Here is a 19,621-nt window from a genome sequence, read left to right as displayed (position 1 = left end):
GCTTAGGACTTTTCTGCTCAGCTCACTTCAGCATCACTCTTCCGAGTGCTGTGCTGTTTCTAGGTCACTGTCAGATTACAATGGTTCTTAAGTGAGGTGACTGTACCACTGGCAACACAATTACTACACAATCCAAGCAAACCAACACAGTGTCTTCTTGGATACAAAGTTGTGGTCTACCCAATTATGCAAATCATTCCAATAACAAAGTTAATAAAAGCTTCTATTTCCAGCCGACACAAACATCTCATCTCAAGGTAAAGGTTGTTTCTACATTCATAGGGTCATAGATTAATACTAGGTTAATTGCCTTTGTTGGCTACTTTAAGCCTAGTCAGTTACTGCATGTGAGAATCAAACCCTGCACCTTGTGTCTGTAAGGTAAGCACCTTAACCATTATGCCAACCTACAACCCCCTGCACTCTTTCTACATCCTCTGGCAATGGAATTTTCTGGACAATCACTTGCATATGCATATATACAGCACGCACACACACACACATACATATATATGTGTGTGTGTGTGTGTGTGTGTGTGTGTGTACGTACATATATATATATATCCCCCCACTAATGACGATGACAACTAGCTCCATTATACTAGATGCGTCTGCCATCCAAATACAGACATTCTTCATACAGACATGGAAACTTCTAGAACAGTCTTTTAATGCTAGAGGACAAAAATTCCACAGCTTTCCTCAGCTTAGAAAAATTAAGCAGTCCTTTTATTTACTTAGCTGCACTAGGCTCATAAGTACTCACTTGAGACAGAACTACAACACAGGAAGGCCCATAAGCAGTAGCCACAGGTCACTGTAAAATGAGATTAGTTTAAAAGTACAGACTGCAGAAAACAAAGTGAAGCCTTTTTCAAGGATCTGTGATTCCACATTTGTCTTGAACCTTGAACAAATTCTAATTTGTACTTTGTGACAGACAAGACATCAACAAACAGTACACAGGTAACAAGACAGAGACCTTGACTCCTTGAGTGACAGAGTGAAGTGGTAGATAGGAAGGACGGTGAGCTGTACAGGACTGACAGTAACAACATCGATTAACAGGAGGAAGCGAGACCTGGTCAACAAAGGCAATGAAACAAAGAAAAAGAAAAACAGACATTAATAACAAGCTCAAAATAACTAGAAAAACAGAGCAGTTAAATTTTCCACACTATACTTTTACAGGCCTTCTGAAAAGGCAGTTATTTTAAGGAAATTTAAAATGTCACCACTTTGTGCTGCTTTCGTCCATTTGCACCTGTCCTAATTTGTGTGGTCCTTTCTCGTCATTCAACATGGTCAAATAGACTATAAAGTTGGCACTTCAATCTGAAGAGATCTGTGCTCACTGTGATGAGAGACAATATGGAAGTCTGAAATAACCACTGCTGTATTCTGTTCTGTGAAAAATCACACTTGGAGAGAACAGCATGTGTAGTAAGTGCAACCTTTCAAACAGTCTCACTAAGCCACATCTCTGGAAATAGATGTATAAACAACACAGTCAGGGATGCAAGGAGAACAGCAGAACCCAGTGTAAAAGCAGCAGGGTGTCTTCACTTCTTTGTTACAAAAACAAGCCAGTTAATAAAATCCAGCTTTCAGAACCAGTTAAAAACAGTCCTAAAACTTCAAAAGTCATTCAACCAGACTTGGTCACTGAAAGAATCAGCGTTATTCATGTATGACAAGCACTTACATCCACTACCAGGACTTCATCAAATTCATGTCTCCCATGCATGAATTGGTACAGCAATACTCACAGCTATGGGGACATAGGAGGTTACTAGACTATTGGCCATGAGGCCCTTACAAGTCTAGCCATGATAACATGAAGTTTTTACGTATGTGGATTAAAATTATTCTGTTATGGCAGCTAATGACATGTGGGAAGAAACTAAACAGAAAATAATACAAAAATAAATAAATTGGAACCACTTGATTATGGACATGCACAGCAAGTTCAAACCAAGTGAAACTGTTTTTAGTCCCCTCGACTTGTACACACAGGGTTAAGCACCTTTGTTATCAACAAGATGAGAATTTGTGGAGGACAACTAATAGCTGAAAAAATTATGCTGGGAGGGAAAGACCACAAAAGTTAAATGAGAGTAGTTGATTCGCCTCACAGTAAGACACTGTCTGGTTCGATTCTCAGCTAGAGAGTCTTCTGCGTGGAGACATTGAAGGTTGTGCGTCAGGGCTGGCAACTCGGCACGTAAAAATCAACTGCCAATCATTGGCAGACCGGAGTTCCGCTGTGGTGACCCCTAACCGGGAAAAGCCGAAAGACACAACACAAGTTGATTTTTTTACACAGAACAAGATGGTTTAGGGCTACCCAACTTGAAGGGGCAATTTAAAGCTAGATGGTTAAAGTTCATATAAACTTAAGCAGAAAGTTAAAAATCATAGTGGAAAAAGGTGATTATGATTAAAAAAGAAAAGAAGGCTGAGAGTAGAAGTAGAATTTTATATGCAAATCCTTAAAGAAATCAGTAAAATACATAACATTATATGCATGAAGTAGCAGAAAGTATTCAATGCAAGTGTGGAGAATTGAGAAAGAATTTACCAAAACGAATGTCTGCAAGAAGGGGATGGAAAATAAGCAAGATGGGATTGGAATGCACTTGAGAAAATTAGCAAAGAAACTGAGGTACTGGGAGCAAATAATTTAGGAGGGAAAGGTATTAGAATGGGTTGAGACAGAGCAAACATTTGGACTGCAGCTCTTACAAACTGCCTTCCCATCAGGGACTAACAACAGACTATGAGGCAAAGAGAATTGGATAGAGTAGGAATGAGTGAAAGACCAGCTTTGGTAGAGTCTTTGTGTCTGCATACTAAAACTTACCAGAACAGAAGATGTTCTAATACATCACTGTTGCTGTAACCTAAGCTATTTGGGTCTTGCCCGAGTCACAGACCACCTTTAAATACTTAAGGGCATGGCACCTTCCATGTGTTCAATCAAGAAGTCAAAATAAAGGCAGGTAGAATGCCAAACGATTGATAGTTTTTTTTTTTCCTGCCTAGAAAAAATGGGAGGCAAGAATCCTGAAATGATAATGCTGGGAAAAAAAACCAACAGTACACTACATACACAAAAGTGTATACATCTTGACACTGGCTTCTAAGCCCCCAAGCCTTTCTGTGTTGGAGGGAAGCCTTCTAGCTTCATTTTGTTTCTTAGAACTAGCCAGTTTTTTTGTTTCAGCACTCAAGTCTGTTTCTTTGAGCTCAGCACTTGTTCAGAACTTATTGTAAGCACTAAATAAGCTACAAATTACTACAGCACTCAACTTTCCTCACTGTCTAGAGGAAAACAGTTTCTAATACTTAACAAATAAGCACCTATCCAGGCATGTCTAAGGGTCAGCTCCCAGTGTTTTCACCTGTCTACCGGATGAATCTGGGCATCTTGGGACAATGCAGTAATTGCCTCATGTACACAGACAACCTTCTCCTCCTACCAACCAACACTACAACCTGTGAGAGATGCACTTATATAGCCAAACTGGAAGCAAAGCTCTCTTCACCTAAGACTGGACTAGACAGTCAAGAGGAGAAGGTAAACACCTGCACCACACCACACTCAGCACATAGTCCCTCAAAACCTACACCACCAAAACACACACACAAAAACACAAAACACACACCTACATTCGCGGAGGCTCTCAGTAAAAATCTGCCCAAGCAAAAGGGACCTCCAAAGCAGAAACACAAGCAACCTCCATCCCCCAACACAACCCAAATGACACATAACCCACAAACTTAGTGTGCCACTCAACCACAGCCCACAAAGCATAACAACGTACCCAACACTCTATTCTTAGGTGACTCTATAGTCAGACACTGATGTTCCACTCACAAGGCTAAACAAGGAGAAAGTTACTGTCAGCTGCCTGTCAGGTGCCAGGATCTGCCACATAACGCATGCACTCAGGTCACTTCACAACAAGTACAAATATGACTCTGTCATTGACCATGTTGGTGTGAATGACCCGAGACGTACCTCCTTGGACTACATGAAAAGGGACATGGAGGAGCTGTCCTATCTTGTAGCCCAGGCAGGTATGACCCTAGCCCTGAGTAGCATCCTGCCATCACCCAGAATGATACCACAGTCTTCTTCTTCTTCTTCTTTCAGCTTTTCCCGGTTAGGGGTCGCCACAGCGGATCACCTTGTCCGCACATTGAATGGCAGTGGAGTTTTACAGTGTCGAGTTGCCAGCCCGGCGCCCAACCTTCCACAGAAGGCACACTCACACGCACACCTAGGGCCAATTTAGAGTGTCCAATCCACCTGCAGCATGTCTTTGGGATGTGGGAGGAAACCGGAGCACCCGGAGGAAACCCACGCGACCACAGGGAGGACATGCAGACTCCGCACAGAAGGCACCCCAGCCGAGGATCGAACCGGAGAACCTCTTGCTGTGAGGCGGCAATGCTAACCACTGCACCACCGTGGCCGCCCCAGAATGATACCACAGTACAAGGACAAAATGATGGACTTCAACAATTGGCTAAGCTTCTGGTGTCATTCTAAGGGGATCCAGTATCTGCCTGCCTGGGATGACATGATCAACAAAACACAATGCTTTGCCAGAGATGGCCTGCACCTGTCGCCCCTGGGATTCCAGATACTGGCTAAGGCTCCAGTCACCCCTATAGTGCCTTTTTAGGCAAGGTTCAAATGACAAATTCACCACCGTAACAGGTTCAGGCAAGAAGAATGTGAGGGTATTTCTACTCAATGCTAGAAGTCTAAACCTCAAAATGCACTCACTCGAGCCACTCCTTAAAATGGAGAACATCGACATCTGTACAGTGACAGAGACCTGGTTCAAGGCTCCAGAGAGTACCTTTGCATTACCAGGCTATAATTCATACCACACCTTTCGGCCACCTAACCTGGACCGAAACACTAAAGGCGGAGGCGTGTCCATATTCATTAAGGATATCCACACCTTCAGGCTAGTTGCTCAGCATAATACATCTGAGATTATCCAAGAGCAACTAACTCTGGGCAAGACGCAATCCAAATTGTAGCTTGCTACAGATCCCCCGCCATGCCCCAGGACTCCCACTCCTTATTTCTTGATACACTGGAAAATATTAGGGTACAACCTAACACCCTAATAATGGGCAATTTCAACTACCCTACCATTAACTGGGAAAACTACTCATGTACCAACTCTTGTGCTCAACGTTTTCTGGAATTCATAAATTCCAATGCCATGGATCAACTTATCCACGCACCCACCAGGGGCAGCAATATCCTAGACCTGGTTATTACCAACATGGGAGACCAGTGCTCCACACCAGAGGTCAAATCCTCGTTGGTCAGATCCGACCACAAGCTAATCACCCTACACATCCACATCCCTCCCCCACCCCCCATTAGGGAAACCACAGTAAAAAATGTCTCCAAAGCCAACTTCACGCTTCTTAAGACAGAAGTGGCAAACTTCACGACACCCATGCTGATGGACAATAGAGGTATGACTGCTGAATCCTACACAAATGCACTTTATAAGCACTTACACGAGTGCATGGATCATGCAATCCCTAACAGAACCAAGATGCTATCCTCCAAGAAAAGGAAGCCAATCTGGTGGTCCCCTGCCATAAACAAACTCTACAACAGAAGAAAGAAACTGTTGCAAAAAAAAAAAAAAAAAAAGGAGTAAAATCCCATGATTGGAGAAACTCCCTGGTCAGCCTCAGTAAGAAGTTGAGATCCCTCATACAATCCTCCAAAGCCAGTTATGAAAACAAAATCGCCACTGACTCTAAAGACAACCACAAAGCATTCTATAGCTATGTCAAGAATCTCAATGGCAACACTCAGATCTGCTCTGAGTTACAATGGCACTAAATATACAGAACCAACTAATATTGCCAACATCCTGGCAGATAGGTTCAGTGCTAACTTTACCCCCCTGTCATCCCCTAAAGGGCCCATCTCTATACCAGAAGAAAGCAAAGTTCCTGTAATCACGGCTGCACAGGTATAAAACACACTATCCAAAGCCAAGAACACAGCATCCATGGGACCTGACAACATCCCAGGCTTTGTTCTACATGAACTACAGAACGAACTTGCACCCTTACCCAAGTACCATGTTCAATCATAGCCTCACCTCAGGCTATGTGTCCATTGAATGGCACACAGTGACAGTTATCCCACTCCACAAAGGGGGAGACACCACAGACCCCTGAAACTACCGCCCCCATTAGCCTAACAAGCCTGGTCTGCAAGGCTATGGAACGTATCATCATGGAACTTATAAACAACGACATTGGTAATCTCCAAACTCAGGACCCCACCCAGTTCGGGTTTGTAAAAGGCAGATCATGTCTCCTAAACCTGATAGATTTCTTTGAAGCAGTCACCAAAGCCGTAGATGAGGGCAAGGTGGTGCACACAGCCTATCTAGATCTCGCCAAGGCTTTCGACACCATCCCCCACTCTGGAATTATAGATAAACTCACTACACTAGGTATAAATCCCTTTGTCACAAGATGGGTTGCCAACTGGCTCACTGACAGAACCCACACTGTGAAAATAGCAGACTACAAATCCAACTTCAGACCAGTGACAAGTGGAGTACCACAGGGTTCAGTCCTGGGTCCTCTCCTGTTTGGTATCTACTTCTCTGAAGTACAGGCCAACACAGAAGGTCTTTGGCTAACGAAGTTCGCAGATGACTGCAAACTAGGAGCCATAATCAAAACTCCAAAAGATGTGGACATCCTACAAAAGGGCCTCACTGAGACAGATGTCAAAGTCATGGCCTCAAGCTCAATGCCAAAAAGTGCATTGTCATCCCTTTTGGTAAAAACTCTGTACCCATGAACTACCACATAGGCGGCAGTCTACTTAACACTGAAAGAGTGATAAGAGACCTTGGGACACAGGAGGGCAGTAGTCTCTCCTTTGATAATCACATCGCCAGAGTAGTCAGGAAATCCTTCTATGTGGCACACCTCATCAGAAAAGTTTTCTCATCCAGGAAAAAAGAGGTCATTGTTCCCCTCTACTCGTCACTCATTAGACCCGTTATAGAGTACAATGCCCCTTTTGATATGTACCTCACAAGATATCTACAACTGGAAAGGCCACAAAAATACCTCACAAAGAGGATTACCAGCCTCAAACAGATGCCCTATGCAGACCGTCTCAAAAAACTGCAGCTTTACTCCGTCGCATATCACCTACTCAGAGGCGATCTCTGCCTAACACACAAAGCTATGTCAAACCCAGAGCTTTTAGACATGCTCCACTTAAAGAAATCCCAATCCCTACGAGCTACACACTCTAGGGACCTAAACCTTGTCACCACAATAAACAGAACATGCTGGAGGGATAGATTCCTGTCCCAGAGACTTTCCATACTCTGGAACAAACTATCTATATCAAACAAAGTTCCTCATTAGCACTCTTCAAGAAAAATCTTGATGATTGGATGGGAGATGGGAAATTCACCCCAGGGATCACTTCAGTGGCTCTGCTAGACAGTGGCACAGGAAAATAATTTTCTTGGGTGGCAAAAGCCAGGGTACCTTTGGCTAGGCTTATATAGACCCTAGGGCCAATAGCCTAGTACCTACCTATGAACAATACAAAAGGAAAAAAACAGGCAAAATAATGGGGGTGGTTGGAGGAGCGGCTACAGCAGCAGTGATCTACTAGAAACATCTACTTACACAACTGTACTATGTACAACATTTAGATCACTACTGCAGTAGCCTAAAAGGAGGAGGAAAAAAACTAAGAATCCAAGAACCCCTAGAGAATGGCCCTAGCAAAGCTTGTTTAGTATCTGGAAAAGGAATCCAGTCTGAAGTACTTTAAAAGTATGTACAGAGGACCAAACTGCTGCCTCTAGAACATTTCTAGAGTCCACCCCTATCCAGAAAGCCATAGTAGTAGTAGTGATCACTTCTCCCCTGGAAGTGGCTTAACATGGTGAGAACAATAAAGGCAATAGCATAAGACAACCATCTGGAAATAGTCCAGTTTGATACTGGCTGTCTTTTTCTCTTACCTTCACGAGAGATATGTTTTGTCTACATATTATATAAACAACTTTCAACATCTACAGTGTGAAAAATCTTTTCTCCCTTGTTATTTGGTTCTGGGAAGAAAACAGAGACAGATAGTCTGCCTTACGATAAACTCTGAGACCACTTTAGACATAAAAGAAAGGTTAGTTCTCAAAGAAGCCCTGTCATTGTTATAAATGAGGTAAGGCCTACACAACGAAAGCGTGTAACTCACCCTCTTACTAGAGGTCAGAGTAATGAGTAAAACTGTTTTCCAAATTAAGAACCTCAATTCAGCTTGATGAGCTGTGTTCGTATGGAAGACAAAAAAATTTTTAAGCATAAAGTTAAGATCCCAAGAAAGATGCACCTGCTCTCTAGGTGGACAGATATGCAATACCCTTTCAAAAACTGTTAACTTGAGGATGGTTAAGAAAGTGTATGACATAAGGGCAGATGAGCAGAAATGTCTGACAAATGAACCTTGACAGAGGACTGAGAAAGGCCAAAGGGCAGTGACTGTCACAAATGATCAATATCCAAAGACAACCAAGCCTGAAGAGGGTCCTAGTCTTTGGACTGGCACAAACTACAACATTTCCACTTGCACTACATGATTTTCTAGGAGCAATTTGGTTTCTCCTTAAGCACCTGCTTCACATCCACAGGAAAAAAAATGCATGAAAGTATATCGACTCATCATCTAGGCAGTGATATGGAGTTATCAGGCTGAGGGGCATCAAACAACCCCTATCTAGCATGAACAAATCAAGTCTGCAGGAAAGTCACTGATAATTGCCCTTAGTCAGATTGAAAAGAAGGGAGAACCACTGTTGCCTGGGCTCAAAGGGAGTCACCACTGCTAATTTTTTTTTTTTTTTTTTTTTTTGGGGGGGGGTGCTTCTGTAGCTTCAGAAGAACTCTAGATATCTATGGAAAGGGTAGAAAAGCATATTGGAACACTCCCATACAAGGAAATGAAAATGTGTCTGTCTCCCAGGCTGGTTTGTATGGAGTGGTGGTGGTGCAGAATATCGTTAGTTGTCTGTTCTGAGAGGAAACAAATGCATCTATTTCAAGTATTAAGCACAGCTGGATCAATTCTTGGAAGACGTCAAAATGAAAGTTTCCATTTGTGAGAGTCTGTCCTAGTCCTGCTTAGCTTGTCTTCAACCAAGTTGTACTCTGATGGAATATATAAATCCTACAGAGTCCAAACGAGCCAAGTTGCTATCTCCCAGGCTAGCATAGCAAGTCTGCAAAGTACAATCTAGTGCATCTTGCCAGTTTATGTACCACATAACTGTGGTGTTGTCTGTATAAAGTTGCAGAGGTCCTGGGGAAATACTTCTCAATTGTCCAAATTTTTGCCTCATACTTTGGGTCTGTTCCTCATAAAATCTGTGGTTTTCTGGATTTTTGTGGCAAACTGGTGATAATTGACTTCACTAAATGGCACACATTTGAGTTTCAAACTTCATATCCTTCAGAAAAATGTATGGTAACAAAAGACCTTTTATTAAAAAAAACGTTAAACTTATAAGAGCAATATTTAAACTTTGTCCCTATTTTGGGGGCTTTGTCCAGATTTTTTGTGCTAAGAGGTATGCCATGGGACTAGACATGATTTAAGGCTTTCAAAGCATTGATCAACGTCAATGTCTCTCAGACATTTCTGTCAGTCATGAGGGCAACACAGCATACCTCTTAAATGGCCAGATTTTTACCTTACATTTTACGTCTGTTCCTCATAAAATGTGTAGTTTTCTGGCAAGTCACCGAAAATTGAAGTCACTAAATAATGACAATATTTGAGTTTCAGACTTCATATCCTTCAGAAAATATATATCATCACAAATCTTTTTTTTTATTCTAGCAACTTTCTAACTTTATAAGAGCAATATTTAAAACCTGTCCCTATTTTTGTGCCTTTGTCCCCCCCCATCATTTTATGCTCTGTCCAAATTTCCTGCTCTAAGAGTGAGAGGTGTGTTACACAGAGCTTGAACTTTCACCTCTTTGGAAACCACTCCCCATGCCAGGTCTGAAGCATGTGAAGTGACATACTGGAGATTTGTCAGAAGGGATAACAGAAGACCTGGATTATTATGAGTGATCTAGCCTACCCACCAGGAAATCTATCTTTTCCTACTCCTGTTTTGAGATTTGTAAGAAGAGAAAGGATGAAGATGTTGAGTCCAGACTGACATGAGGGAAAAGTGAAATTTTCTCATGCACAGTCTTGTCATGGACAGCATTAGAATTATTGAAGCCATGTACCTCAATATCCCGAGAAATTCTCGAGCAGATATCCAGCTTTCAGATGAGAAACTCAAGAAGATCTGTTGTGACATCTTTACTTTCTATGGAGAAGAGAAAACATAAAATATCTATAAGCTGATTTGAAAACCCAGACTGAATAATACATTTTGAACAACTGCTAAAGACCCTTGAGAGCTGGAAAAAGAATCTGCAAAGGTGAGACAACTGTCCAAATATGGAAAGATGTGAATGCCTAGAAGTCTGCAATAAGTGATTACTGGAGCCAGCACTTTGTGAATACCCCTAGTGAGTGGAAAGCCCAAACAGTAATGCAGGCAACTGATAACGTACACCAGACACAGAAAATCTTAAAAAAACCTGAACTTAGCAATGGCAATGTGATGATAAGCATCCTAAAGCTAGATAAGGCAATAGAGGCAAAAGGGAATGAAGGGAAAGCATTTCGAACTTAGGAATTTTAGAAAGGAAAAGTGCAGCACAGGTCCCCAGAATCCTTCCTTTTTTGCTACCAGAAAAAAATACTGAAAGAAAAAGAAAACTGTCCATCTAACACGGGGTATTGGCTGTATTATTCCATGTGCAAGCACCTGATGTAGAATGGGAGGAAGAGCAGTGGGAGGGATTCCCACTGCCAAGTGTACTCCTGTGGAATGGCACTTAAAACCCACTTGTCCCTCAGTCTAGTACCACAAGGGAAGATGAGGCCTCAGAAATATGGAGAGGATGCTGGGCGTGTGACCTAAAGCAGATGTTAAAGAGGCATTCAAAGAATTTTTAACCCCAGATGAATGAAGGCTAAATATTAGTTTGCATGTTCTCAAAAGATTAAATAAAGCTTGTTAATATATGATCCTGGCAGATTAAAATCCTGAAAACTAATGTAACAGAAGAATACACTTACTTCCCTAACTTGTTACAAATTTTCCCATCCTTGCCAGAAAAGATGGAGTTAGCAGCAGAAATCTGTTTAGCAAAAGCAATTTTAGAAATAACTGCTGGATCTGCCTTAGGTTTGGAAAACAAATACAAGTCTGAGGAGCCTTGTATAACCTGTCAGAATTCCTAGAAGCAGGAGAGTAACTTATCAGGCAATCTAGCAGCAGTGAAAAAACAGGAAGAATGGCTGCAGATTTAGGTATATCCATCTGTGATCAGTCATGACATACAGCTTCTGTGCAGTAAGAATTTCATTCTGCTCCCACTGAAAAACATTGCTCATCTTAGATTAGTATTCAACAGGGAAGACTGAAGCCACACTTCCCTCAGAATCAGGTAATTCCCACCTCTGACCCGTCTTATTCTCCTCCTTAATAACCCTATTTATTCTGTCAGAGAATGCAAGTGCTACCACTGCCTACTCATAAAATCCCAGCTGGCTTTGTTGAATGCTTTCTCTGCGTCAAAATCCAACAGTAGTGATGTGTTGTCACACTGCGCTTCCCTCTGGATCATGTGAAAAGCTTGCCTACCCTCCACCAAAACCACATTAATACATTATTTTTTAATAACAATGTTTAAACCTTACAAGATCATTATCTTTCTCCCCACTTCACTTCCAAATTTCCAGAGGAATACCAACTGGTCCTGGAGCCCTCCCTGTTGACTGATTACACAGCACCATTTTTTTATCTCAAATCTTCTCATCCTATCTTGGATAACTGTTGAGCCTCATCTTCCTCTAACCTTGGCATAATGAATGCTTTCCATAAGTATTTCCATTTTTGCCTTTTCTTGCCCTTCCCATTCTTCTGCTTTTTGCAATTTTTCATACGTTTTCCAAAATATCTAATACTTCTATAGTGTTTCTGGTTATTTTTCTTGTTATAACCTTCCTAAGTTTGGCTACAACTAATTCCGCTTTCTGCTACTCAGGTAATTATGCTAACCATTTTTGTGATCTATAGTTGTCACCAGAAATAACTGTTTAACAGCAGCCTTTCTAAATTTCAGCATATCATTCAAACACTCCCTTGTTTTTCCCTTTAGCATTCTACAATTGCTCCTCCTTTTGTTCTGTGAGACTCCCCTTCTTATGCAATACTTTAACCTTTTCAACCCTCTTTAAATAACTTGTGTTACTTTTCTCACATATCTCTTACTTCTACCATGTTTTAAACTCCATTTTCATTTTACCCCACTCACTAGTTATCCCTTCTGAAATAATTCACGTCTTCACTGATAATTCTACTATTGTATCCACTACCCATTCCTTAAACTCCTCTGTTTTAAAAGTGTTTACCTAGGATTTTTTTTAAGTTTTTACTAAGGCATGATCTGATATTTTTATTGGATGGGTCTCAAACCTTTAAATTAAATACACATATTCCTATGAAATGTAACTGCAATCCCATTTAGCCCAGTTATTTTACCTTGGGGGAAAGAATAGTTGTGTAAGAACTTACCATAACAAAAGATGTCGTCCTCTTCTGTGTCGCAGTATTCTTTACATGAGGGAGTTGCCTGCCCAGCTGCAGTCATAACAGATGGGTTATCCTGCCATCAGGCGGGTCCTCTGTCAGCCAAATTCCAAAGTCTAGGTCCGGCGTCGGTTGTCGTCGCTTCTTCCCTGACGTCAGAGCGTCAGGGGTATAAAAGAGGCAGCCAACGCCATTTTCTTCAGTTTTTCTTGCCCCAGATGTCAGGTGCCCCCAGAAGGAAGGCAAACATAATGTTATGCAAAGATGCAATGTTGATAAATCAAAAACAGTAGTTGCAAGCAAATACACCATAAAAGAATACCCCAAAAAGGTTATATGAAAAGTGTTTGTCATAAGGCCTGTCCTAAGAGGGGTTGGAGGGAGGGAAACCTGGACTGCAGCTGTATGAGCACTCAAACATCTACATTTATGGTAGGTACAAAACTGTACTATGTTCATCGTGCATACAGCTGCAGTCATAACAGATGGGTAGAATCCCAAAGCTAAGTAAGGGTGGTAGGCACTAAGTGGAACTAGGAGGGGCTAGGATGCCCTGCAGGACTGCTGTGGCAAAGCCCGCTCTAGATTTTGAGTATAGTGGGAGGTGATAGTGCTTGGAGAAAGTGTGCACTGAACTCCAGGTGGCTGCTTCCAAAATGTCCTTGGTAGGGACCCCCCCCCCCCCCCGAGGAAGGCTGCAGAGGTAGCTGTGGCTCTGGTGGAGTGTGATCTGATGCATGCAGACACCGTTTTTCCATGAAATGAGTAACAAAAGCGTATGAAGTGGGCTATCCATTTTGACATTGTCTGTTTGGAAATAGCCTTTCCCTGAGCACCTACAGCATAGGACACAAAGAGTTGCTCAGATTTCCTGAATGGCTTTGTTCTGTCCAAGTAGTAACGTAGTTGTCTGTGAATGTCCAAGGAACGTAGTAGTCTTTCCCCTTTGTTTTGTGGATTAGGATAAAAGGTAGGTAAGTGGATAGTCTGATTCAAAGCTACACTGGATACTACCTTTGGCATAAAGGTAGGATTGGTTCGTAAGGAAACTCTGTCCTGATGGAAAATGATGAATGGTTGCATAGCCATGAGGGCCTGTAGCTCCGAAACCCTGCGTGCTGAGGTGATAGCCAGAAGAAAGGCTGTTTTCCATGACAAGTACTGTAACTCTGTTGAAGAAGCTGGCTCGAAGGGAGGAAGGGTCAACTTTTCCAATACGTAGTTGAGGTCCCAAGCAGGGACTGGTGGTTTCCTTGGGGGTTTTATATTCTTTGCCCCTCTGAGGAACTGCCTTAAGAGAGGGTGAGAGAATAATGGAGGATCTGTGTTGTATTGTGCAGAAATGGCTGAAGCGTGGATCTTGATGGAGGAGAAGGAAAGTCCATTGTTTAACATCTCAGCTAGGTACTGTAAAATTTGAGGTATATTTATTACCCAAGGATTCTGTCCCTTTTTGAGATTCCAGGCATAAAATCGTTTCCATTTGGCGGAGTAAGCATTTCTAGTCGAAGGTCTTCTGGCCTCCAAGATGACATCCTGCACCTCCTTGGAGAGGAGAAACTGTTGGGAAATCAAGGAATTCTCCATGCGGCTAGATTTAGGGTTTTGAGCTGGCTGTGAAGGGTTTTGTAGTTGTGCTGGGACAACAGAAGAGGGACTACAGGTAGGATCCATGGTGGGGAGTGTGTCAGGCTCCTCAGGAGTGGATACCAGTGTTGTCTTGGCCAGTCTGGAGCGATGAGAATCATTTTTGGCCCCTCTGCTCTGGCTTTTAATAGAACTTTGGGCAGCAGAGGAAGAGGCGGGAAGGCATAGACTGTCAGTGTTGCCCAATTGAAGGAAAGTGCGTCCACTTTCCAGGCCTGTGGATGATAGGTCCTTGAACAAAATTTTTTCAACTGGCAATTTCTGTGGGTAGCAAAGAGATCTATGTCTGGCTGTCCCCATGCCTGAGTTATCTTTGTGAAAAGTTGAGGATGCAACTTCCATTCATGTGGATCTGTCAAATTTCTGCTTAGGTTGTCTGCCAGTGTGTTTTCCTTCCCTGGCAGAAATTGTGCCTGCAGTTGAATTTGCAATTCCTATGCTGTGTTCCATAGGGTCATGGCTTGCCTGCACAGGGGGTATGAATGAGTTCCCCCCTGTTTGTTTATGTACCACATCACTGTGGTGTTGTCTGTCCTTATCAATAGCTGGCCTGGATGCAGTAGGTGTTTGAAGGTCATAATAGCCTTTTGCACGGCTAGCATTTCCTTTTGGTTGATGTGGAGGTGCTTCTCTTTTCGGGTCCATTTTCCCTGAATGCACTGATCTGTCATGTGTGCTCCCCAGGCGTAGTCTGAGGCGTCTGTTGTGATGATTTGAGTTGCTGGAGGTACACAGAAAGGAAGACCTGTGCTTCTTTGGCAAGCTTGAGTCCACCACAAAAATTCCTTTTGAAGGCATGGAATGAGTGGGATAATTGTTCCCAAGCTGTGGCTGTGTTGAGACCATAAGTTTTTCAGGTACCATTGAAGTTTCCTCATATGCAGCTTTGCACATGGGATTAGTAGGATGCAAGATGCCATGAATCCCAGAGCCTGCAGGATTTTCCTTGCAGTTAGCCTGGTGTAAGTTGCCATTTTTCTGAAGTATTGAGACAGTTGCCCTTGCTCGTCTGGCGTGAGGTAGGCCATCTGAGTGGTTGTATCCAAGCTGGCACCCAGGAAGATTATTTGTTGAGAGGGTATTAGTTTTGATTTCTTTTTGTTGACTGTGTATCCCAGGACGTTCAACAGTTTTATTACAAACGCCAGGTGCTGCAGTTGTATCTCCTTGCTGTCCGCTTGGATCAGGCAGTCGTCCAGTTATGGGTAGATTTGTATCCCTTGTAGTCTGTAGAAGGCGATTACTGATGCCAGGCATTTTGTGAACACTCTGGGCGCAGTAGATAAGCCAAAGGGCAATGCAGTGAATTGGCAATGGGTTGAACCTGCAAGAAATCTGAGGTATCTTCTGCAATCTTGTCTGATAGGGACATGCAGGTTTGTCTCCTTGAGGTCCAATGTTATCAGCCAAGACTCCTTGCCCAGCATGGGAAGAAGCTGCTGTAATGTGAGCATCTTGAATTTTGGCACCTGTAGATATGTGTTTAGGATGGATAGATCTAAGATGGGTCTCCAATCTTTGTCTTTCCTCGGTACCAGGAATAGTCTGTAATAAAACTCTTGACCTTGTTCTTTTGCAGGTACCTCTTGAATTGCTTTCATGTCTATGAGAGCTGAAACTTGTTTTTGTGCCTCTGCCCTTTGATTTTGTGGCAGGTTTGGCATGCCTCTCATTTTTGGAAGGGTGTGAAAATGGAACCTGTAGCCTCTGTCTATAATGTCCAGAATCCATTTGTCTTTTGTAACAATATGCCAATTTTTTGAGAATAATGTCAATTTTCCGCCCAAAGGTGCTGCCATTAAAGCTTTGCTTGGCAGGTGTAGGGGGAAGTCATTGTGTCTGTTTTCTAAAAGACTGTGATCTATCTTCTCCACCTCTTGGGGTTGGTGCTTGCCACTGTCTGGCTCTGAAGGATCCTTGAGGTTGCCCTCTGCCCCTTTGAGGTCTGTCCGTGGCTGGAAAGGACCAATTTTTTGAAGGCCAGTTTCTGCTGAAACGTGGAGGCCTGTACCTGCAGGAAATCTTTCACTGTTTGCATTGATTTCGCTTTTTCCTCCATTTTCTTTAGCACCTCCTCAGCTTTAACACCAAACAATACATCTTTTTGAAGAGGTGCATCTAATAATTTAGCTTTGACATGATCTGGTAAGGTTTGCTCTTTCAGCCAAGCATGCCTACGTATAACAGACCCCATAACAGCAGCTCTACATGAGGCCTCTAAAGCATCAAAACCACACTGCAAGGTATGTTTTACCCACTTGCTCTGCACCATGCAACAAATCCTGCAACTCTTTTAAATCTGGTTGTTCTGGTTGTGTCATCTTGCTTTTCAGCTGAGATATCAAAAACTGTTGATACTTTAACATATGGAATTGACAGTTTAATGCCATCATGGTTAAAGTGGCCGAGGTGTACACCTTTTTCCCCCCACCTTTCTAAAGCTCTGGAATCTCTCTCTGAAGGTAATGGATTTTTAGCAGTAGAGGCCTTTACTCCCTTGGGACCCTGTGAAATTGTTTCTGGGTTAGCAGTATGGCTTTTATATAGGAACTGGTGAGAATCAGGAACCCGGTAATACCTGTCTGGTTTAACAGGAGCTGGAGGCAAAGAATCTGGATTAAGGCTGGCTTCTGTGTACACATCATCCAATATATCTAAAACAGGAGGGATAGCCAGAGGCCTGTGCTGGGGGAGCAGAAGAAATTCCCTGAGCCTTTTCTTGGAGTCTGAGTAATCTTGGCCTTCCCAATGAAAGTGTTCCCTCAATGTATGCAGGGTTTCCCCAAAAGAGAAGTCCTCAGGGGGGAGACAGAGGGAATAGACTCCTCTGCATCAGAGTCTTCGAATGGAGAATAGGCATAATCCTGGTCCTCAGATAGTTCTGAGGTAATAGAAGCTTGATCTGAGGAAGGGTAGTCTTCCTCTAATCTGGGCCTTTTGTCAGAGGGGGGTTGAGAACCCCTGATTAGAGTAATCAAATCCTCAGCATCAGCCATTTTAAGCATCTGTTTTTTTAGGCATGGTGCCTTGAGAGGGGGTCTGAGGAACCTGTTTTTTGGTTTTCATGGCTGCTTTAGATTTAGTGAAGGCTTTAATAGAGAAGGAGGAAGGCCTGAAGACCCCTTGAGAAATGGCAGGCCTGTCTAAATTCTGAGTTTCCCCGCCAGGAGTGGCGTCGGGATCTGTAGTAGGAATGGGGGCCGAGGAGCCTGCGACCACGGGTACTGAAGACACCGGTAATGCATTGTCATCGGTACTCAGGGGCTGCGTAGGCGCCTCGCTGAGTACCGGAGAACCGGTAGTCAGCCTTAGCGTGGTTTCAGTAGGTGGTGCGGACCTCGTGTGTCGGTCCTTATCTTTGGGTTTTTTGCTTAAAACTGGAGTCGGAGTATCCGACGACATAATATAATTAAATTTTTTGCCAAAAAAATGAAGGGCGAACTCCGTCCGATGCTTAATAGTGCGCTTATTGAATCTAGCACAAAAACAGCAGGCCGAGACGTCGTGGTCTGGGCCTAAGCAAGGTATATAGAAAGAGTGGAAATACTTATGCGGTATTTGCTTCCCACATGAAATGCAATTATTAACTTTGTCTGACATCGGTCTGAGGCAAGAAAAGTTTTCCCAGTGGGGTACTTAGCTTTCAAGACGACTTCGGCTGAAATACTTTCGTAAATCTCAGGAGCTGGCCGACCGGCACTTGCGAACTGCTTCTGCTTCGGGCACCGCGCGGCAAGAAAGACTGAAGAAAATGGCGTTGGCTGCCTCTTTTATACCCCTGACGCTCTGACATCAGGGAAGAAGCGACGACAACCGACGCCGGACCTAGACTTTGGAATTCGGCCGACCGAGGACCCACCTGACGGCAGGATAACCCATTTGTTGACTGCAGCTGTATGCATGATGAACATGGGGGAAGAAGCCATCAGGGCCTGGAGCTTGAAGATCCATCTGGCAGAGGTTATGGCCACCAGGAGAACAGTTTTCCATGTGCAGTGTTTGAGGGAGCTATAGGAGGCTGGCGTGGAAGGCAGTAGGGTCAGTTTCTCTAGCACAAAGTTAAGATCCCAGGGAGAGCCACAGGTCTCCTTGGAGGTCTAATGTGAAAGACGCCTTTGAGGAACTGTTTGGCCTCAAATCTGGAAGGTAAAGGAGGTGAATGGTGCAAACATGCAGAGATAGCTGACAAATGTGGTTTTATTGAAGAGTAAGCTAAGCCAGCATTGAGCAATTCACACGGATATGGAAGAACCAAAAGGAGATCCACCGTAAGTGCATCCAGATTTCTATCAAGACATCAAACAGAAAATCTCTCCTATTTGGAAAGGTAAGATTTCCTCATATTGGGTTTCCTGGGCTCCTGCAGGACTTGAAGTATGTCCTCAGAGAAAAGATGACTAAAAGGTATCAGGGTTCTATCACTTACAGGATCAGCTGAACAGGTTCCAGGTGTGGGTGGATGAGGAAGCCCTTGTTCTGTGTGAGTAAGTCTACTCTGTGAGGCAACTTACGACTGCCCTTGGCTAGATGCAGAAGGGGGAACCAGTGCTTGGCTTGGCCAATAGGGAGTCACCATCAAGATTTCTGGTCTGTCGTCCTGAATCTTCATCAGGACTTTCGGAATGAGTGGTAGGGGAGGGAATGCATACAGAAACTTCCCCTTCCATGAAACTGACAGGGTGTCCACTTTCCATGCCTGAGGATGTGGTTCTCTGGTACAAAATGTTGGAAGTTGTTTGTTAAGAGGGGAGGCAAACAAGTCTATTTGAGGAATACCCTACAGGTGGACTATGTCCAAGAACACATCCCTGTGAAACATCCATTCGTGGGCCTGTGTTGTGGATCTAAGTGTGCCTGCTACAGCGTTCTGACTGGAAGGGCTATAGACCACCTATAGAGAAATTTGAAGTTGGCATGCTAGTTCCCAAACTTGTAAGGCTAATATGCATAGGACATAGGATCTTGCCTACCCCCCCCCCACTTGTTTACATACCACAGAACAGTTATATTGTCTGTGTAGATTCGCACCTGTCCTGGTCTCAGGAGGCTGGAAGGACTGAAAGGTTAGGATCAGTGCCTTCATCTCCTTTACATTTATGTGGTCCTTTCCCAGAGAGGGGGTCCATTGACCTTGAACTGTATGTGTGCCCAAAGCTGACTCCCAACCTGTATTTGAAGCATCTGTGTACAGGTCCTGAGTTGGAGGCAATGGG

The 19,621-nt window shown here is 43.3% G+C and overlaps 1 protein-coding gene across 1 annotated transcript in view; it reads right to left on the bottom strand.

Moving 5' to 3' along the window:
- Positions 1-919: 919 nt before the first annotated feature.
- Positions 920-19,621, bottom strand: part of ANKS1A (ankyrin repeat and sterile alpha motif domain containing 1A) — a 3,005,277-nt gene continuing 2,986,575 nt past the window's right edge. The window contains exon 27 of the mRNA XM_044076145.1: positions 920-1,081. Within this exon, the coding sequence (XP_043932080.1) occupies positions 920-1,081 (162 nt within the window). The remainder of the gene's footprint in view (positions 1,082-19,621) is intronic.

The sequence above is a fragment of the Protopterus annectens genome, chromosome 7.part0 (assembly GCF_019279795.1).
Source record: "Protopterus annectens isolate FY-2018-M chromosome 7.part0, PAN1.0, whole genome shotgun sequence".
Classification (NCBI taxonomy): domain Eukaryota; kingdom Metazoa; phylum Chordata; order Ceratodontiformes; family Protopteridae; genus Protopterus; species Protopterus annectens.
This window is presented reverse-complemented; position numbering and strand designations above follow the sequence as displayed.